Genomic DNA, 23,193 nt, shown 5'->3' with positions numbered 1-23,193 from the left:
GGTATTTGGAGAATACATGGGTGAAAATTTAAAGAAAGGCTACATCCGACCATCATCCTTAGCTGGAGATGGGGTACCCTTGTTCTTCGCAGAGAAGAAAGACTCAACCTTTCAGCCATGTATTGATTACAGGGAACTAAATACAATTACTATTAAAAATAGCTACTCTTACCCCCCGCCTCCCCAAATCCCGGAATTATTGAAAAGACTTTGCTTTGTCGATTTCCCCCCCCCCCCCCCCCCAAACTAGATATAAGAGGAGCCTACAATCTTATATGGATTCATCATGGAGATGAGTGAAAGACTGCCTTTAGTACTAGATATGGACATTTTGAATACTTAGTTATGCCTTTGGGTCTTTGTAACACTCCTGCCACCTTTCAGCATTTTATTAATGATGCGCTGCAGGATCTGTTGGATCATTTTGTTGTTGCTTACCTTGAGGATGTTTTATATTTGCTGATAGCTTGGAGGAACATCGCAGGCATGTCCGGCTGCTCTTGGAGCGTCTTCAAATGAATAATTTCAGAATCCAACTGGAAAAATGCGAGTTTGATCTAAGCTAGATACAATTTCTTGGATATATCGTCTCCCCATATGGTTTGAGCATGGATACCAGTAAGATTAAAGTTGTGATTGATTGGCTCACTCCAAGAAATGTAAAAGATGTTCAACCCCTTTATAGGATATGCACATTTTTACAGAAGATTCATAAGAGACTTCTCAAAAATCATCCTACCTATCACTTTACCCACAAAGAAAGCATATTCATGGTCTTCAGAGGTGCAGGATGCTTTTGAAAAACTAAAGACTCTTTTTACTTTCGCACTAGTATTCGTTCACCCAAATCCTGAATTACCATATGTTGTTGAATTTGATGCCTCGGACTGTGCTGTAGGAGCCACCTTGTCTCTATAAGTCGGCGACAAAATGCATCTGCATCCATGTGCATTTTTGTCTCATACTTTGTCACGTGCAAAAAGAAACTATGATGCTGGAAATAAGGAACTTTAAGGCTGGGTTCACACAGGGCGGATTTGCCATAGAAATTCCGTCCGGAATTTCACCGCGGCAAATCCACCTGCGGCCGCTAATCCCGGGCTTAGCCAGCCATGTGGATGAGATTTCTGAGAAATTTTATCCGCACGGGACGGCGAATTCGTAGTGGCAAACCGGCGGAAGCCGGCATTGCGGCACGGATTCGCCGGCTGCAGCATGTTCTTTTTTTTTTTTTCATTGCGGCCAGGCTCTCCTCTATGGGAGCGCCGGCCACAGTGGAAAAGTGTGCGGCCAGGCCACTTCAAAACCCGTGGCTAAGTGTCACGGGTTTTGAAGCAGCGCTTTCCCAGCGGAAATCTCACGTTTTTTCGCTGCGGCCAAACCACAAGATTTCTGCCAGGATTCCGGCGTTTGAGAACCCAACCTTAGCCATCAAGTTTGCCTTGTCTGAATGGAGACATCTTTTGGAAGGAGCCAATCATCCTGTTATAGTCCTTAATGATCATGAAAACCTAGAATTTATCCACACACTAAGAGATTGTCGGCAAAACAAGCACGATGGGCCTTGTTCTTCTCCAGGTTGAATTTTTATTATTTCCTATCGGCCCGGTTCAAGAAATGGGAAGGCGGATGCTTTGTCCAGGATTTTTGCTAAACCATAAGAGGAGTCTAACACACACTGTACTATTCTGCCCTCCAAAAATTTCCTGGGTATTCTTGAAGGGTATTCTACGAACGTAGATCTCTCTTTCAAAGAGGTGTTTTAGGTGCAGGAAAGCAGACTTTATGTACCGGATTCTGTTTGACTCGAAGTCTTGAAACTTTTCCATGATTCTCAACTTGCAGGCCGTCTTAGGATCATGAAAACTTTGGAAACTACTGCTTCACTCATTTTGGTGGCCTAATTGCAAGAAGTGTTGCCTCTTGTGAAACATGTGCACAAACCAAGACCTCACAATCTCCTCCTCCTGGACTTCTTTAACCACATCCAGTTCCATCCAGGCCTTGGGAATCAATATCAATAGAGTTTATTGTGGATCTCCCCCTTCCAAAGAAATAACTGCCATCCTTGTTGTAGTGGACTGACTTACAAAAATGGCCCATTTTATTCCCATCAAAGAGATTCCCACAGCTGAACAAACTGCGTAATTAATGATCGAGGAGATATTTAGGCAGTATGGGATTCCTGATAACGTAGTTCAGTTTACATCAAGATTCTGGAAGAACTTATGTACAGTTCTAGGAATTACTGTTAATTTGTCTTCTGCCTTCCATCCTTAGTCCAATGGTCAGACTGAGAGAACTAACCAAACTCTAGAGCAATACCCTCGTTGTTTTATTTCCCATCTCCAGGATGATTACGTGGACTACTTACTAACAGCAGAATTCGCCTACAATAACTCCATAGTTCCACAGGTTAAAGCCACTTTTTGCTAACCCTGGCTTGTACGTGGTATTTATTCTTGACCTTCCTTGTAATACTGCTATTCCTGCTGTTACTCGTAGGCTAGCAACCTTATGGAGCATCCAGAAAAAAACTAATTAGAGGTACCATAAGAGGTGCAAGAAAGGTACAAAAGAGCAGACCAGTCTCTCCTACCTTTCAGGTGCGGGATAAAGTGTGATTATCTACAAAGAATCTTAAAACATTCTCCAATGTTTTGCCGAAGGATCTTTGGTCCATTCCAGATTGCTGTGAAGATTGGCCAGGTGGCCTTCTGATTAAAACTTCCTGGCAACCTGAAGATTCAACCAGTGTTCCATATATCGCTACTAGAGCCTTTTAAAAAGAAAATTTTTTCCTAAAAGAAATCAGCCTTCTTCTCCACCAGTAAGAGTCTATGGTGATGAGGAGACGTACCTTGTGGAAAAAATTTTAATATTTCAGGATTTTTAGGGGTAGACTACAATACTTCATTCCATTCCTGAGAGCCAATCTCCAATGTTCATGCCCCCAGGCTCACAAAGGAGTTTCACCACAAGCATCTAGGAAGGCTGGCTTCTGGGATATCAGGTGGCCATCCTGGAAGAAGGCAACTGTTACGATCGTGTGGGAAAACTAAGCACAGGGCCCACACTATCGTGACCAAAAGGGGAGTAGATAGGATGGACGCACACAGGTTGCACACGGTATTCACACGGGTTTCAGGCAACTGACTCTGTGCTACACGGGAGGATGACATGGCCCTACCTAAGCGGGGACATTGCCCCAATAAGGGCAACCCAGCGGTCTTCGGATCTGGGCCCTAGCTGATCCTAGGAGCCACGCACCAGAACAGGATGCCAAATGACAGGGACTGAACAGGACACACAGAGCCAGAATACACAGCATACAAAATGCAACCAGTAGTGACAGATGATAAGCTGAATATAAATACCAGGTATTAGTTGACATTTTGTACAAAACATGAAAGTTAGCAGGCCAACAACTCATGGCTCCTGGTTATACTGATAGTCCCTACACTAACCAGGAGTCCAGCAGAACCGGACAGAGTTCACACAGAACGCTGCAACAGGACAGGACACAGATCGCAGGTCATACAGCAAGCTAACACCAAGCTGACAGAATTTAAACATAAAAACGGACATGAACCAGCAAGACATAGATCACACAGCAAGCTTGCATAAGAAACAGGACAGAGCCCAGGGCACACAGCAAGCTGACAGGAAATAAACGTACAAATGGACATGAACCAGCAAGACACAGATCACACAGCAAGCTTGCAACAGGACATACAACCAGGGCACGGACTCTACCCAGAGCTCACATGAACACAGATGAAACTCACAGCAAGTCTATGTGTCCTCATACCAGGGGGATAGTCAGTCAGCCACAGAACTGACATAGGGGACTGTGTCAGGGATCCACCAACTGACACACTGGAAGCAGAGAGACAACAGACCTACTTGCAAACACAGATCAGAGTGGGGAGAAGCTGAACATGACTGATAACAAGTTACAGAACACAGAAGTAACATGACTGCTCACCCTGGGACCCAGACAGTGACTGACCAGGAGCTGGGTTTATATGGGAGCACAGACCCAGGAGATTGGCTAGCAGGAAGTACCACACCCAGCCAGCTCAATTAACCCTCAACCACCTGTGCTGCTAGGAAGACATAGTACAACAGACCCCAGCAGCACATGGAACAGGAACTGGTGTCAGGACTTGAACCGGGAGCCTCCTGTTCTTCGGGCAGCAACTTTGCCTGTTTAGCTATACAGCTTGCTGGACAGCTTACCTGTTAAATCATAGCTTAGTCCTTGCTCTTGTTTATCCAGTTCCTGCTTCTCTGTTTAGATCTGTCCCGTTCCTTGATTAGGCAAACTATTTAAGCCTGGCCTTGTGCCTCCCTTTGTGCATGGTTATTGAGCTCCCAGCTTATAGTCAAGCTCCACCACCTGCCTGCTCAAATGAACCAAACTACTACTGCCATGTACTGACCTCTGGCATCCCCCCGAGTACGCTACATGTCTGGTCCTTTGTACTGCAACAGATATTACCCATTACTGACCCCTGGCTTTCCTTTTGACTATGTATTTGTCCGCCTTGGTTACGACATAAAGGCTTTAAACCCACACCAGACCCATTACATGAACTCTATCAAAGGTGATAGAAAACTGTCATGCCAGCCAGCTCCCATTTTTGCCATGCTAGCACTCGGGGTGTAACAGGATAGTGCTGACAGCACTATACACTGCAATACAGAAATATGACACTGAATTTTATAAGTGATCACATTATCAAGTTTTCCTAAAAAACTGCAATAAAAAGCCCTCATACAGCTAAGTCAATGGGAAAAATAAAAGATTATGGTGCTTAAAAGAATATGATAAAAAAAATAAAACTGTTGCTGCATAGGGAAATGGTTAATACAAGCTGGATAGGTCATCAATAGTATTCTTGCCTAGAAAACCCCTTTGATCCATAAAGCAGTTAGTTTGTATAGCCTGCCTTCAATTTCCTTTTTCATACCATCAACCCACAGCTGTAAAATCATATAGCAATATTCCATGTGATCTAAATGATCATGATAAAGTTTACTTATTATTTTTTCCCCATGTTCTTTATCTACCTGCTTAGATTTAAAAGGGTTGTCCTAATTATTTAAGTGTTATGCAAACAGTCTCTCCATATGTTAAAAAAACAAACCATCTTATACTCCCCTTTCCCAGTTCCCTGCTGAGTCCAACCTAACCGATCTGGGACTTCCCTCTGACTTAATGTTTACAAACTACAACAGCCTTAAAACAGGACATCACAGGCTGCTGTAGCCAATAACAGAGCTCAGCTCAATCTTTAAGCTTTGTCATTGGCTGCAGCAGCCAACCACTCCCCATGCAAGGCTTCTGCAGCCTATAATCTACGCCAGAGGAAAGACATGGAGTTGTGGTGCTGGACACAGTTGGGAGCCATGAGAGGTGACTATAAGCTAGTTTGTTATTTTAACACAAGAGGAAAATGTTTGCAGAACAAATATGTCATTCCACCCCTTTAAGAGTACGTTCACACAAGCATTTTCCAATGTGGCTTCCGCTTCAAAGACTGTGACAAAAAAATCGGCGCTTCAGCTGTGGATTTTTGCCGCAGTTATGCAATTGCATGGCTGTGGATTTTGCTCTTTCCAATAGACAAAGCCGTGTACGGATTTTCAAACACAGTATCGGCATCAAGAAGTGATATGTCACCTTTTTTCATACGTGAATTTCAAATTCCTAATAGCAATGGGATGCGGATTTGATGCAGATTGTATGTGAAATCCATCAAAATATTCACTATGAACACACCTGTATAATTTTATTCTGCTTGGGTCTTCTGCGTCTATAATGGACAATAATTTTTCAAAAACCTTTCTGTATTTTTGTGCAAAAGCAGGGTGGAGGTGCGGGGTTTTCTTTTGTCAGGGAAAATTCTGCGTACAGCACCAATCAGGCCCACCCCAATGCCCCGCTGCCGGCGGTAAAGAAGAGACACCACACACGGAGGTCTGGTATAGTTCCTCACACGGGGACATGACTGCGCACTTTATTACAGATTACATGGGAACTTATACCCTTTGGTCTCATCACTAGGAATGGGTGATGGGCTCATTGGCTCAAATTCACCGCATAACCATATATGGGAAGTCCGGATTTCCGGCTGAGACAGTGAAAGTTATGTACGTAGTTGAACAGTCGTTATCTAGATATGGCGCTTCTGGGAAAACAGCCAAGTACACGGCCTTCGTGTTCGGTTCTGTATCATCTCTGAATTTCTGGACACATCTCTCTCGGCCTTGCAAACTTTTGGAATATCTGATGTAAGGCGACATATAAGTTTTTCTCATTTTAACTTTGAATAGAACTTGCATACAGGTATAAAAGCATAAAAAACATATGGCAATATATACATATTCCCTCACACTTTTACCCTTTTGACTAAATGCCCCCTTTAGCCATTGCTTACAAATTTCTGTTCATTTTTAACACTTAATTTAGTCTTTACTTGATCCAAGTTTTCTGGATCTACAGATTCCTCACGTGGGAATTCTGACTCTCCATTTTCAGTAATTCTACCACACTCCTTGCCGTGCTTACTGATAACTATTCCCAGTGGACTTCTCCCTGGTTCTAACCACCGCAGAGTGTGTCTGTGTCATTATGGCAGGCTTTGCATCAAAAAAGAAAGTCAGGACTTGCACAAAATAATTTAAATGTGAAGGTAGATGCAAGCCATGTAATAAGCCCCCTCACAGACTAAGCCAGACTCCTACTGCACACTGATGAGGGACAAGCACCCCGAAACAGTCTGTCTGTGCATGGTTTCTGGCTTGGTTTAATAGTCCCAATCATTGAGGACTTGTTATAAGGGCACGTTAAATTGAAGGAATGCTGCCATCCAATAGATGGTGCTGTAGAGGTTAGAGATCAGCGAGTGTACTCGCTAAGGCAAACTACTCGAGCGAATTCAGTTTTTCAGTAATTCGCAGGTCTTACAAAAAGGGATACAGAAAGCCAAAAGTACAAAAATACAAAAACCACGGTTACATGTAGTAATCAGTTGATTTGGTTTAGGAGATATGGTATGCCTCCCTGAAGAGGTGCAGTTTTAGAGCATGCCTGAAGTTTTGCGTATCAGGGATTACCCGGTTAGTTTGGGGTAGCGCATCCCAGAGGGCTGGTACTGCTCTGGAGAAGTCTAGGAGTTCAAATTAAAGGGGCACTTAGACTGATTTTACTAGCAGAGTGGAGGGCCTGGACTGGGTGGTGGATCAAGATGAGGGAGGCAAAGTAGGGCGGCGCAGTGCTGTGGAGAGCTTTATAGATGGAGGTAGGGAGTTTAAATTGAATTCTGTATTTAACGGGCAGCCAGTGCAGTGACCATCACAGGGCAGAGGCGTCTGAGTAGTGGGTGGACAGGAATATGAGCCTGGCTCATCTTCATTCAGGATGGATTAGAGAGGGTAGAGTCTGGCACAAAGGAGGCCAATCAGCAGCAAGTTGCAATAATCCAGCCGAGAGTGGATGAGGGCAACAGTGAGAGTTTTTAGTGTGTCGACAGTGAGAAAAGGGCGGATTCTTGAGATGTTCTTGGGGTGCAGCTGACATGTTCAGGTGAGAGATTGGATATAGGGGGTAAAGGAGAGATCTGAGTCGAATATAACCCCAAGACAGCAGGTGTGCTGGAAGTTATGGTGGTGCCACATACTGGAGATGTCAGGAAGAGGTTGGTTAGTAGAGGACAGTAACACCAGTAGGTCAGTTTTTGAGAGGTTCAATTTTAGGTAGAGAGAGGACATAGTGTTAGAGACAGTGGACCGGCAGTCGGTGATGTCATGGGAAGAGGTGTATAACTGGGTGTCGTCAGCGTAGAGGTGGTATTGGAGGCCAAATCTTCTGATGGTTTGTTCAATAGTGGCTGTATAGATGGAGAAAAGGAGGGGGCCGAGGACCGAGCCCTGGGAGACCCCAACAGCAAGGGGAATAAAGAGGGAGGTAGAGCCAGCAAAGGGGACACTGAAGGAGCAGTCAGATAGGTAGGAGAGGAACCAGGAGAGAGCAGTGTTCTTTATTCCAATGTAGCGAAGAGTACTGAGGAAGAGTTTGTGGTCAACAGTGTCAAATGCTGCGGAGAGATTGAGGAGGATCAATAGAGAGTAGTAACCACTCGATTTGGCTGTCAGAAGGTTGTTTAACACCCTTGTAAGGGCAGTTTCTGTCAAGTGTAGGGGTCAGAAGCTGGACTATAGGGGGTCAAGAAGAGAGTTTTCTGATAAATAGCTTATAAGGCTGGAGTAAACCAGGCATTCTATCAGTTTGGAGATGAAGGGGAGATTAGAGATGGGTCAGTAGTTGGCAGCATAAGACAAGTCAAAAGTCGGTTTCTTTAGCACTGGGGATATGATAGCATGTTTGAAAGAGGAGGAAAAAATGCCAGAGGTCAGAGAGAAGTTGAATATAGTGGTGAGATGGGAGATAACCACCGAGGAGAGGGACTGGGGAGGTGTGTGGGAGGAGGGTCGCTAGCGCAGGTGGTGGAGTGAGCAGAGAAAAGCAATCTGGGGACTTCTTTCTCTGTCGTTGGTCTGAGTACAGTGAGTGAGCAGCAGTTACTGATGAGACTAGGGTTGGGGCTAGTCTGGGACTGGGAGGTTATTTCCTGCCGGATGTTGTCGATTTTCTACTTGAAGTAGGCAGCCGGCTCATCAGCACTTAGATCCGTTCCCGGGGGCTGCAGTTTAGGGCTAAGTAGGGAGTGAAAAATGTCAAAGAGTAGTTTAGGAGACGAGGGAGGTAAAGTAGACTTGTTTGGCATGGTGGAGGGCGAGGTTGTAGGTTCTGAGCATGAATTTGTAATGAAGAAAGTCCGCAGACGTTTAAGACTTTTGCCACAGCCGTTCAGCACACCTAAAGCACCATCGGATGAAGCGCGTTTGAGGCGTGAGCCAGAGTTGCCATGGTCTGCACCGGATGGCTTGGATCACGGGTTGGGGGGTGTCGCTTCATCCAGGGCATGTTTGAGAGTGTTGTAGTGTGCGGCAGCCAGGTTGGGGCAGGAGAGGAGAGAGATAGGGGACAGAAGGAGACTGTAGGGACTCGGCAAAGTTTCGGGTGTGAACAGCCTGAAGGTTCCTGTATATACGGTAGGTAGGAGGGTCTGGGGAGATACTAGGAAGCTTGACAGAGAAAGAGAGGAGGTTATGGTCTGATAGCGAGAGAGGCGAGTTGGAAGCGGTGCAGAGATGGAGGAAGACTAGATCCAGAGTATTGCCATCTTTGTGAGTTGTGAGTGACTAAGGGAGGAAGTGAGCGATAGAAGCTGAGAGGCAGATGGGGAGATGGGGTCATTGGTGGGGATTTTAATGTCTCCTAGGATGAGGGTTGGAATTTTGCAGGATAGGAAGTGGGGCAGCAGGTGGCAGAGTGATTCAAAAACAGGCGAGGAGGACCTGGGGAGCAGGAGATAACTGCTTCTCGCATGGACAGCGGGCAAAAAATTCATAGGGCATGTTCCTCGAACGATAGGAAAGTGAGAGAGGATGACTGCAGAGTATTGAATCTCTAGGAATAAAGGCCCCAGAACCACCCGTCTCCACACAACATTGCAGCTGCTTCTCCGCTGATGCAGCTCACAACAGCCGGGAAGGGAGCACTACCTATTTAACTCCAGAATGGCTCCTCCCACACAAGAGTCTAGTCTCATGACTGTGACATCATCACAGGTTCTTCAGCCACCACTTCTCCTCCTCCCTGCTGAGCTTCGCCCCTTTATGTACTGATCACATGGTGGTGACATCATCACAGGTCCTATCGCAGTGTAGCAGCTCCTGGTCCCTGCTGTTGTCTCTGTTATCAGTCAGAGGATATATACACTGATATCAGAGCTCTGCATGTGACTCCGGCCGGCAGGTAAGAGATGCCAGAGGGTCTGTGCCAAAAATTTGACGTGCAGCACCCATCTCTGACCACCAGTCCAAGAGAAAAATGTGTATTTTTCACATGCGAGTTCCGTAAATATTGTAAGCGGACAGAACTCCCACGTGATAATCGTCCGTATTTGTTATTCCTTCCCCATTTTCTGTTTTCCTATTCTTTTCTCCATCCTGTCCTTTTGAGACCGGTAATGTTTATATTTTTATTGGCATTAGCTTTATGAAGGTTTGCTTTTGTGGGCCAAGTTTTTTTTCATTGACCCCATTTGACCCCTTCCCGCTCCATGACGTGCGCACATGTACAGCATGGGAAGCTGGCAGTTAAAGGGGGTCTGACCTATCCTATCTGCACGGGACCCCCGTCCAACAGCTTCTTGTCCAGTGCTGCGGGCCGGACATTGTTATCAGCAGACAGGATGTGACTCCCTGACCAGCAGAGAAGCAGGTAGCGGCGTAGTAGCACGGCGCCCCCATTGATTGCAATGGCAGTGAATCCTGCATCGATGCTTCCGACTGCTGGTCAGAGAGGTGGACCCCCAACCATCAACTACTGATGGACAGGGCATCGGTTTAAAAAAAAAAAAAAGGCATACAACCCCTTTAAGGCAAAGTGCCAAATATTTACAGCATATAGATGGTGGAGCCTCCTGCTGTGATGGCAGGGGATTTGAGAGGTCACCGATCCCCTCTATTAACCTCTTACATGCCACAATCAATGTTGATCATGGCATGTATGAAGTTAACAGAGGCAGAACAATCCTTCTATGACATCGTTGGTCCTCGGCCATGAAATTATGGAGGGCCGATAGGTAACAATGGCAACTAGATTCTAGACAATTTTGGGCAGGGGTCCCATGGCATTTGTATGGGGGAGGTATCATCACTCCTTCAGGAGAGCACCTTGAAGGTGAGTGAGGAGACTTATAAGGACATTGAGGCCCCTCTGGGAAATATATCTAAATAAGGAAGATGTAACAAAACCTCTGCAACACCACCTATTGGAAGGCAGCATTCCTGCAAATCAATATCAGACCCTTTATACAGGTCTTTGAAACAATAGGTGGCGCTGCAGAGGTATTGCTCCATCTTGCTTATTTGCATATATTTCCCAGAAGAGCATGCATGCCCTTATAAGTTTCCTCACTCACCTTCTAGGTGCTCTCCTCAAGGAGAGACAATACTTCTCCTGACCCAAGTCATAGGTCTCTCTCTAGCCAAGCCAGAAACCTACTGCACACTAATGAGGGACAAACACCCCAAAACAGCTGTCTGTGTATGGATTCTGGCTTGGTTTTCAATTCCCAGTCATTGTTCCAAAGAACTGTATAAAGGGTCAGACATTGATTTGAAGGAATGCTGCCATCCAATAGATGGTGTTGCAGAGGTATTGTTTCATCTTCCTTATTTGCATCTAGACAGTTGTAATGACAATACACTAAGATGGCAGGTTCAAATCCCTACCAGAAATAAAAATAGTTAAAAAAAAAAAATACAAAAAAATAGTAAGGGCTCCTGCCCACGGGCATATGTGTAAGATGCTGCAGGGAAACTGCAGCGTTTTACACACTATAGCCTATACGCTCTTCCAGCAGAGACTATGTATGGGCTAAGTATGCCACTGCGCATGCCTGGAAATATGGCGTCACGAACATGCTCAGTATGATTTTTGCTTTTAGAATTTTTTTTATAAATATTCTGCTCTGTTTAGAGCAAGATGCATATCAAAACACTGCCTGTACGCAATGTACAGCGTATTATACGCAAAGAAATAGAGCATACTGTGATGTATTTCTCTTGCGTATGAATATGCTGTGTCCACACACTGGTGTGCATTGACTTTCATTGCCTCAATTTACCGCCTATCATGCATGTTCTGAGTAACCACCAGAGATCTTATATGATGTCATGGGGGACATAGATGTTAAAAAAAATAGCTACAAAAATAATTGCAAAAGAATTGCAGAATAAAATTTTAAAAAATAATTATATATATATATATGTGTGTCACCATATGTGCCCTGTAATCTCAGACTATACAAATCGAAACATCTGAAACAAATTGAGGGGCCCATTTCTGCACTTTATTTTAGCATAACTATACTAATTTTAAAAATGAACTATAAATTAAAGAAATCTCTTTTTATTTTTTTTTTCTATTCACTTTATACCCCTAATAAAACTGTAAAATGGAAAAAAAAGTCAGTGATAAAAGATATTAAAAAAACAGCAATATGTTACGAAATAAAAAATACAGGAAAAATAATTATGGTAGCTGGAAAAAAAAATAGAGCAGTAAAACAACCACATGAGTTAACCCCTTAACGACAAATGACGTACCGGTACGTCATGGAGCGTCGGGGTATGTATGAAGAGAGGTTGCGTGGCAACCTCTCTTCATACAGTGCGGGCGTCAGCTGTTTATAACAGCTGACACCCGCGGGCAATAGCAGCGAGCGGCCGCGCGGCCGATCGCGGCTATTAACCATTTAAATGCCGCTGTCAATTCTGACAGCGGCATTTAAATCCCCCGAACGATGTTCGGGGGTCCCGCGCGGCCCCCCCCGCGGTGAGATCGGGGGAGCCATGCACGTATCATGGCAGCCGGGGGCCTAATGAAAAGCCCCAGGGCTGCCTTAGCAGACTGCCTATCAAGCCGTCCCCGTGGGGTGGCTTCATAGGCTGCCTGTCAAAAAGCAGTATGACCTAATGCTATAGCATTACGTCATACTGCAGGAGCGATCAAAGCATCGCATCTTAAAGTCCCCCAGGGGGACTTCAAAGTAAAGTATAAAAAAGAATCAATAAAGTTTTTTTTTAATTGAAAAAAAAAAAAAGTTGTAAAAGTTTAAATCACCCCCCTTTTGCCATATCTATTATTAAAAAATCTAAATAATAAATTAAAAATATGTATTTGATATCGCCGCGTCCGTAAAAGTCCGATCTATCAAAGTAGCACATAATTTTTCCCGCACGGTGAACGTCGTCCGAAAAAAAAAATGAAGAACGCCAGAAATGCACTTTTTTAGTTACCCTGTCTCCCAGAAAAAACGCAATAAAAAGCGATCAAAAAGTTGTATGTATTCCATATTGATACTATCGGAAACTACAGAACATCCCACAAAAAATGAGCCCTTGCTCCACTACGTCGATGGAAAAATAAAAAAGTCATTGCGCGCACAAAATGACGACAGAAAATAATTGAAAAAAATGTTATGTCTTTTAAAAAAAAAAAGAGGAGTATAGTAAAAAAAAACCTAAACAAGTTTGGCATCGTAGTAATCGTACAGACCCATAGAATAAAGTTATCATGTCGTTTTTGTTGCCATTTGTGCGTCGTAGAAGCAAGACGCACTGAAAGATGGCAAAATGTCGTTTTTTTTTCATTTTACTCCACTTAGAATTTTTTAAAAGTTTTTCAGTACATTATATGGTACTTTAAATAGCACCATTGAAAAATACAACTCATCCCGCAAAAAACAAGCCCTCATACAGTGACGTGGATGGATAAATAAAGGAGTTATGATTTTTTTAAAGGGGGGAGTAAAAAACGAAAATGGAAAAAGAAAAATGGCCGCGTCATTAAGGGGTTAAAATCCCTAAAAAATGACGGATGCTTTTGGATGGAAACACGGGTCACCTCACCTCCACCCGGCCGGATCCTCTTATTCTTGTTCTGATGCAGCTATTGCTGGCAATGTACATTACATCACTACGGATGTTGCGTTCACTGCCTAGCAAGGAATGCCGATCTATTGCTGAGACTGCGTATGCGGGCTATCTCACCGCTAGAGTCCATATACTATTGTACGAGTCCCCACGCATGTGCAGACTCGGCAATAGCTCGACACTCTTTGCTAGGCTGTGAGCACTATGTCACTAGTGACTAGGTACATTGCCCGGCAGGAAGAAGACTGTAGCTAATAGACGCTTCGTTACAGGAAGCAGAAGAATTCTCCAGCTGGAGGTGACAGGGGGGACTGCAAGGAGAAGATGTGGTAAGTAGGCTGCCTAGGGAGGAATAGGCATTGATTTTTTTTTTTTTCTAGTAACAGAACTCCTTTAATGGGTTAATGCTATATGACACGCTGAAGCTGATAATTAACATTTAAATATAATGTAAACTGCTGCAGAACCTCTATTCATGGGTAAGGTTCATATCAAACACTGATTACATAGTGTGTACCAAGTCTTCTGATACACCAGTAATGGCAAGGGCGGACTCTCAGTATTGACAGACATCTCTCTACATGGTGCAGCCAACTCAGCTTTTTCTACTATCGCCACTATGCAGTCTATATAAGAAAGGTCTGGGTAACCGACTGAAACATCACAATATTTGTTGATTGGCTCCAATAAAGAAAATTCTTTGTGCAAATAAGAGCTTCTGTTTATATACTGTTGGTCCAACCTCTTGGACTCGAACCAATATAGAGAATGGAGGTTGCTGCTTCCATGTATATAAAGAATGAAGAGGTGGCCATTCATATACGTAGCTCTCTAATAACTCCTCTAGTAGTTCTGGAAACACCTGAGCAGCCATCCAAAGGTGGGACCCCACACGTATCAACTATCCTACGGATATGCCATATATGTCCATATTGAGAACACCTCTTTATGGTGTTGAAGGCTGGGAACCTGTTTCTCTCAATGCTCATTAATTGAGGTTCTTCTATTTTCATAAAGGACCGGCAGTATTAGAATCTTCCAATTCTCTCATGTTCTCATCCGAAATGGTCCTCATGAATGACCCATCGAGGACGGAGAAGACCAGCAATGAGATTACCCAGAGAATATTAAGCTTCACCCTAGAGATCATCTACCTGCTGACCGGAGAGGTAAACTTTCTATATTTATATCTTTAGGCTAGGGGCTACACAGAGATATTTTGGCCACAATACAGCTCAAAACAGCTAAAGATTGCAGTATAGCCCCGTGACATTGTAAACTAATCAAAGTGAACGCGGTCATGTTGTGGCTTCTAAGTAACTGGGATCTGTTGACCACAAGAAAACAAAATATGGATTCTGTTGTAAAGTCATTAAGTCACAATGTGACTGATGGTTATACTGCGATCATTGGCCATTTGACCTGCCCTAGCATTTTTGTAGTGATTTAAATAGGGTTTTTCGGGCACAAACTATTGTGGACTTGCCCTCAGTAGAGGTCATCAATAGTTAATCTCTGGGGACCCACCGCTCGGGATCTCCAATGAAAAGCTGATCGCCTGGCCTGCTGTCAGTGCAGCGGGCCAGACATCACCATAGGGGGACGGGAACAGAAGTGCCTTTACTTCTTTACTCCCATTGAAATCAATGGCAGCTGAATTGTTTCTTACACTACCCCGTCTGACCCCGGTGTCATACGTGTAATAGCAGGCTTCAGCTGCCATGGATTTCAATGAAAGTGAAGCCAGCAAAGGCGCTTCCGCTGCCATCCCCACTACGATGACATCCAGCCTGCTGCACTGACAATTAGTCATCAATAGTTTTTGCCCAGTAAACCCCTCAAAGTCAAGCATACGAAAGTTAAAATACATTATATAGGTAGTAACAAGTACAAACCAGTGTCCTGTATAACGGCTTCCAGACCTTCCAAGTGAGGAAGAACTAAAGAACTGAACAGCAGAGAATGTGAAGATCGGCCCCCAATATGGTCAGTTCTGTATGGTGGGAACCAATGAGCTAATAGTAATGTTGTAGGAGCAATGAGAATGGCAAGTAGGCTCCTTGTAATGAGGAGGAGAGGGGCAGCCAGGAGTATCATATGGCTGGATATTTGGACTTTTGCCCCTTGACATCTATAGAGAGACAAAGAAGACTGACGGCAGGAGGAGCACATGGTCCATTTAGTCTGCCCTTATATTTCCTTCTTCTCTTACTCTCAGAATAGATCTCTGCTTATCCCAGACAGCTTAAACTCACTTACTTACTGTTGATTTTCCAACAGTACTAGTTTCAATAAAATATTTTCAAGCATTACGTCTGAATTCAAACTGCACTAATTTCAGATTGTCCTCTTTGTTTTAGTGTTTTGTTTCTTCCCTCCTGTAACATATATGTTAAGAGTTATGGTTATTGCTATTTTATTGTTCCTTTGATGTTCTACTGTGTCAATGATTTGTACACGACTGTGACTTTAAAGAGGGGATGGAACAAGGAGCAGCTCTCTGAGCAGGAAGAGGAGATGGGAAGTAGTTAGTCTGTGCAGCTGTGGATGCTCCTCTGTTCCTGTGCAGCTATGCTGCAGTGTAGAGGGTTGGAGATACTTCCCTGAGTTTGTGCATCAGTGGTGCAGAGTGAGGAGCAAGGGATACTCCCCGATGAGAGAAAAACTGTGGTTTGCAGGATCAGCACTGTGAGCTCCTCAATGGCACAGAGGTTTGTCTGAATAAAGCTGAATACAAGCATTGGAGAGACTTCTGCCTCCTTGTTTCCTCTCCTCCATTCTACCTGATAACGCTGATGTGATAGAGAGTTGCCAGAGACTACATTACTGGTGACCAGCTAAGGACTTTTGAGAAACTTGCTACATGGGGAAAAGAGAACTTAGACTGAAAGCCCGGTTACAGGGTAAGGATTTTGAGAAATCCAATATACAGGTAGTGGACTTTTAACAGAATACCACTAATGCTGATCCTCTGTAATAGCTGTCACTCTAGGTCAGGCCCTTGTCTGTTTTTTTTTTCTACATTTCATTAACTTTTGTTACTCCAAGACACTGTGATCTATAACCGGAGCCTCCTTGCTACCAACACCATCCTACATCACTAGGGAAACCCTGAACAGATACCAGGGCCCCCTCACGTAAAGAAATGCTTCCATCATGTCCTCATTTTTCCTTCTTACAAGCTATACAGATTAAGTTCTTTGTCTCTACTGATAATTTATGTTTTTGAGACCCTTCAACATTTTTCTATCTCATCTTTGGACCTCTTCTATTTTATCTGTCATTTTATCGGTGAGGTCTCCAGAACTGAACATGGTACTCCAGATGTTGTCTCACCAGAGCTCTCTATGGTGGGATCACAATCTATCACTTTCTACTGAAGGAGGCATAATAGGTTTAGTTCTCTACGTGTCTCTCCCTATACACAGGATTATACGATGGTGAAGAAGACATCAAATGACTGTATGATTCCCAACAGCCATCTCCATGAATTGGGAGGATGGAGCAGGAGCCAGAGCCCCAACACAGAGGCTCCTCCTCACTTATTGATACATGAACAGAAGATCCTTGAACTCACCAACAAGATCACTGCGCTGCTGACTAGAGAGGTGATATGGCTGGGAATGCTGGGTAATTATACAGTAACCGCACTAGAGGTGTCTGGGTAATGACGGTATCATTGTGTGTGTCAGGTTCCTATAAGGTGTCAGGATGTCGCCATTTATTTCTCCATGGAGGAGTGGGAGTATTTAGAAGAACACAAGGATCTGTACAAGGACGTCATAATGGAGAGCCACCAGCCTCTTACATCACAAGGTAAGAAGACACATACAAGATATATAAATTGTAGTAAGTTAAAACATATGCGCGTTTCTTCTGGACTCTGGTGACAGTGGAAGTCAGATGACCATTTCCTGCCAATCAAAGTCCAGTGTCCCGGCATCAGCGCTCACATCCTGGCCATCACCTGGCTTCCACTGTCACTAGAAACCGGGAGAATCACGGAACTGTAGCACTGGATTGCTTAGACTGTGGAGGGTAAGTACCTGTTTCTCTTATTTTAGGTGATTAGGCTCTAAATTTAAAGAGTTAGTTTTTATCCAGACAACCCCTTTAATGCTGAAACGGAGCCTTACCAGTTTTAGTCACAGCCATCTGTTTCTCTTGCGTTCTATCAGGAGCCATGGTTGGTCTTCCTGATGAAGGTTGAAGAAACCGGGAGTTCCTTTACTTTAATGCTGTGTTTTTGTGGATGGTGGCTCCTATGTTGAACTGAGTTATCTACTTGATTGATTGCAGCATGGATAATGGTGGTAATGTAACACAGCTCAGAGGAACTCCGTTATTTTGAATATTTAATTTTTGATGGGTATCGATTTTTAAAATAAAACTGAAAAGCATTATGGTAGATTTTCTTTAACCTCTTAGAGATGTACAGGATTTCTATGGAGCTGAGTTGGAAGGCAGGCACCATACATGCCATATATAAACTGACATCCAGCCTCAATCTCACATAATCCAGATCGCAGCTATTAACCCTTTAAATGGCCTGATAAAGGGCGAGAGCTCCATCTGTCTTCCGATTGCACCCCCAATGAGATCACGGCATTGGCATTTGGATATCATGGCCAGGGCTGACATGTTTGTGGGCTTCATCTGGTTCCTCCTTACTCCAAAAGCATACTAATAGGTGAATTTAGATTGCAAGCTCCAATGCAGACAGAACCCTATAATAAGTGACGAACAGCACTGCAAAATATATGAAATATATATATAAACATAAATTAAGATGTGCGTTGGTACATCTTAATAGGATGCCTGCATAAATACAATATACTGCGGTATACTACAGTGAAGTATTGCCATATATTGTATAAGAATTGGTTGCTTATACAATCAAGTTCCCTGAGGGGACTAAAAATAAATGAAATAAAGGTTTTATAGTTATTCAAAAATATAGCAAATATGAAAAATGCTTGCATCATGGAGGCTTTGGGAAAAGGGAAGAATACTACAATCATGCAAGAACACACTCACCTATGTTTTTTTTTAGTGAAATGATGTTCTGTCATTTTTTTGTTTTTTTTTTTGCTACAAATTGGCTTGGGATAAACCGAGCTGCTTATTAGCGGTACAATTTTATTGCCCAGCTAATCACAATGAGCAACATTAGAGAAATCAAAAATAAAAAAGATTGTATTCTCAAGGAGTTAAAAACAACCCTTGAAAGCATGCATCAATAGCACATTAATAAAGCACCCTAATACAAAGCTTTAGAAGGCTGGAATAGCATATTTTTGTGTCTATTTTTGTGCCAAAGTCAAGAGTGGGTTAAAAAAAAGGGGGAACTATAAAAGGATGAAGTTATACTTCTCCTTACTGTTGCATCTACTTTTTAGTTTTGTTTTTTGTTGTTAAAATTATGATTTGTAATGCAATTTTTTAAGCCAAAGTGTTTCCAGCCTTATCGGAAAATTTTAAGTTGTCTACTTTGTGATTTGAAAATTAAAATAAATCATTAAATCCATATTTAATCCTAACAGACAATCCAAGTGAGAACTCAGAGGAAGACTTCCAGTTCTCACCTGTTTATAAAGTAGAAGATGAAGATGTGCAGCACGAATCAGAAGAAAACCTCATTACCCTTCATGTACAGCCAGGACATCACAGTACTGATGAGAAGCCATACTTCTGTTCAGAATGCGGGAAATGTTTTACAGATAAAACAAATTGTATTCTACATATGAAAAGTCACACAGAAGAGAAGCATCTTTCATGTTCAGAATCTGGAGAATCCAAACTCAAGGATCATCCAGGAATTCATTTAGACAAGGAACCATTTTCTAATTCAGAATGTGGGAAAATGTTTAGGATGAAATCGGATCTTGTTAAACATAAAATAAGTCATACTGGAGAAAAGCCATATTCATGTTCAAGATGTGGAAAATGTTTCACAAGAAAATCAAATCTTGTTATACATGAGAGAATTCACACAGGAGAGAAGCCGTTTTCATGTTCAGAGTGTGGAAAGAGTTTTACAAATAAACCACATCTTGTTAAACATCAGAGAAGTCACACAGGAGAGAAGCTGTTTCCATGTTCAGAATGTGAGAAATGTTTTATTTTCCTACCCGATCTTGTTACACATCAGATAATTCATACAGGAAAGAAACCGTTTTCATGTACAAGATGTGGGAAATATTTTACAAGAAAATCAAACCTTGTTGCACATGAGAGACTTCACACAGGAGAGAAACCATTTTCATGTTCAGAATGTGGAAAATGTTTTACATACAAATCACAAGTTGTTACACATGAGAGAACTCACACAGGAGAAGATACATTTTCATGTTCGGAATGTGGGAAATGTTTTACCCTCAAAGCAGATCTCATTCAACACCAGACACTTCACATGAGAGAAAAGCCATTTCCATGTACAGAATGTGGGAAATGTTTTACAAGAAAATCGAACCTTATTGCGCACGAGAAAATTCACACAGGAGAGAAGCCATTTTCGTGTTCGGAATGCGGAAAATCTTTTAACTTGAAATCAACTCTTGTTACACATCAAAGAATTCACACAGGAGAGAAGCCGTATTCATGCTTAGAATGTGGGAAATGTTTTAGCCTGAAATCAACTCTTATTACACATCAAAGAACTCACACAGGAGAGAAGCCATTTGCATGTTCAGAATGCGGGAAATGTTTTATACTAAAATCAGACCTTATTAAGCATAAGAGGATTCACACAGGAGAGAAACCATATTCATGTTCAGAATGTGGGAAATGTTTCACAGAAAAATCAAATCTTCTTATACATCAGAGAATTCACACAAGAGAGAAACCATTTTAAATACTATACCCCTTTAAATACTATCCAACTATTGATACTAAAATTACTGGGGCAGAGGAATCAGCTATAATCTGGAAGTCTTTCACTAAACAAATTCCGAAAATGTAAGTTTTATTAGTAATTTAATAAAAATAATGGACTCAAGATTACATTAACAAAAATAAAGAAAAATAATAAATCACCACCATTTTCTTAATACTCCAGTCTTAGAAATTAGAATATAGTATCACTTGCTGTACGACAATCCGATAGAGACATCATATATTATGTGTAATGCCTACTGGAATGTTTCTCTATCGATGATTCACAAGCTAAGGATACTGCAGATGGGTTGAATAGATGATATTTGATGCAATCGTAATGCACAAAATAACCAGTTACTGCAGGTCTAAAGCTCACAAGCTAGCTTGTCCGGTGTGTTATTACTTTATATACAGATGCCAGAGTAATTAATGATGGCCACTAACAAGGTCCAATGACTGAACTTTGAATGACCAGTTCCATTTTAGCCTGATGAAGGATCGATAGAAGAACTTGAAAGCTTGCTGTTACATCATGTATTTTTGTTAGCCATTAAAAGGTATCATATCTACAAGATTACTTGGTTTTTCTCACTTAGAACAATCACACTTTACTTTTGAACATACTGTAATAAAGTTTGGTTTTAATTTTTCCCCCTGGAGCGCAGGAATTAATTTTCTCTTCTATCTGCTATTTCCTACAGCGAAGATAATGTATTAAAGAGAACCTGCAACCAGCAATGAGCAGCATAAACTTATGGCCTTTTACATGGACCGACAGTTGGGTAAATGACTGTACAAATGCTGACATCACCGCCAAAGTCGTCAGCACTCGTGCAGAGCGTTTACACTGAAAGACTTCATTGCTGAATCACTGGCTTCTGGCTCAGCACTTCGGCTTCTATGTTAAGTATTGAGTGGAGAGCTTTTAACCCTCACAAAACCCTCACAATACCCCTTTTTAAAATCCTTGAGGGTTGTATTTTCCAAAATAGAGTGCTTTGGTGGTTTTTGGCACCTCAAGGCCTCTACGAACTTGAAGTGGTGCCTGGAAATTGTCTCAAGAAGTGAGGCGCCCCAAAATCCACAAGGTGTTTCTTTATTGCTGATGTTTGGATTGGGAGACATGTTGCACACTAGGGCCATATGTAGGCTATTCATAAAACTGCAGAATCAGGGTAATAGATATTGAGTTTTACCTGCTCATTTTATTGCTTGTGTTTGCTTTAGAGGAACATCTTGAGTTAGTATGTCACTCGTGCAGCCCGTTCACTGTGACATAATAGGATCTTATCCATGATACCCGTATTAGCTTGAGATACCTTTTGCTCAAGCTATTACTGATAGAGATGAGCGAGCACGCTCGGATAAAGCAGTTACTCGAGCGAGCATCGCTCTTCTCAGAAACTGCTTACTGGTCCCAGCGCACTCGGGAGGGCGGCGTGGGTGAGCGGGGGGCAGAGAGAGTCTCTCTCACTCTACCCCCCGCCGCCCCCCTCGAGCCTGCTCAGACCAGTAAGCAGTTGCTGAGAAGAGCGATGCTCGCTCGAGTAACTGCTTTATCCGAGTGTGCTCGCTCATCTGTTATTACTGACGATAGGCATTAGTCTACCATATCCTCATTAATACACTTCACTTACATAAAGTGACCAATAAAAGAGCAGTAGATGGCCCTTCTGTGGATAGGGTGTGGATGGTCTTCCTCCTAGTCACAGAGACCATTCTAAAGGTTTACATAACCAAACAAAGTGGTGGGCAGGGCGTGTGTGTCTAAGAGATGAATGGTAGGGCACATTTTGTGTATTGCCTGTGAGGAGTATAAACGGGGGGGGGGGGGGGGGTTGTGGCACGCATGCTTGCTGCATTGACCACAGTGGTCAAACGAGATCCACAGAATCAATGCATGTCACGGCGCACTTAACTGCTCTCCTCATTCATTTGCTCCAGTCCTGTCCCTACACTGCCTACATTAGGCATCCAGACCCAAGAGTGGATGCCTAAGCAATGGGTTCCTATCCACAGTGACAGAGCCCCAGTAAGTGTTGTTCTCTGGTTCTGATCTTTGTCCTGGTTTCTGCATAATACCCTGTTCTCACTCTAAAGCTCCATGTCCACGGGCAGGTCGGATTCTGCATGCAGGAGCCCGCAGCAGAATCCAACCCTGCCCGCGGCCGAGGACCTGCAAACGTGCCTAGGTCTTCACTACGGTAGAGTTGTTTTTTTTTTTTTTTTTAAACTCCTGCTTTCCCGCAGAATCCGCGGCCAATCCGCAATGTCAATTACGGATCGGACGGCTTCCATTGACTTTAATGGAAGCCATCCACGCTGGAACCGCACTAAAATGGAGCATGCTGCGATTTGTTTTCTGGACTAAAAGGTCCTTAAAGCAAATCTGCATGATTTAACCCTTTCCAACCCACTGTCTGATGTCTTCCTACATTGTGATTGAAGCTTTTTCAGCTCCAATGTCACGAGACGTCCGACAGGGTAATCTTGCCATCTATTGTCAGCCACTCCGCTCTCAGAGCCTCTCTAGTGCACACACACTGGTTTTAGCCAGCAGATGGCACCATTGTATAATAGCAAAAAGAGAAAGCCTTTTAGGAAACCCTGAATCCAAAGTTGAAGTGGAAAGGGTTAATTCAGCTGCGAGCGCCCATGTTTCTCTATAGGCGCTTTGAACTGCGTATCATCCGCAGGAGTGTCCCACGCGGATTCTGCAATTAAAGTCTGCCTGTGTAC

The 23,193-nt window shown here is 43.0% G+C and overlaps 1 protein-coding gene across 1 annotated transcript in view; it reads left to right on the top strand.

Moving 5' to 3' along the window:
- Window positions 1-14,326: 14,326 nt before the first annotated feature.
- Window positions 14,327-23,193, top strand: part of LOC136613957 (zinc finger protein 585A-like) — a 53,956-nt gene continuing 45,089 nt past the window's right edge. Inside the window, exons 1-4 of the mRNA XM_066594090.1 lie at window positions 14,327-14,747; window positions 17,007-17,186; window positions 17,271-17,394; window positions 19,122-20,427. Of these exons, the coding sequence (XP_066450187.1) occupies window positions 14,628-14,747; window positions 17,007-17,186; window positions 17,271-17,394; window positions 19,122-20,427 (1,730 nt within the window). The 5' untranslated portion in view covers window positions 14,327-14,627. The remainder of the gene's footprint in view (window positions 14,748-17,006; window positions 17,187-17,270; window positions 17,395-19,121; window positions 20,428-23,193) is intronic.

The sequence above is a fragment of the Eleutherodactylus coqui genome, chromosome 1 (assembly GCF_035609145.1).
Source record: "Eleutherodactylus coqui strain aEleCoq1 chromosome 1, aEleCoq1.hap1, whole genome shotgun sequence".
Classification (NCBI taxonomy): domain Eukaryota; kingdom Metazoa; phylum Chordata; class Amphibia; order Anura; family Eleutherodactylidae; genus Eleutherodactylus; species Eleutherodactylus coqui.
Note: the sequence above shows the minus strand (reverse complement) of the source record. Positions and strands in the feature narration are given on the sequence as shown.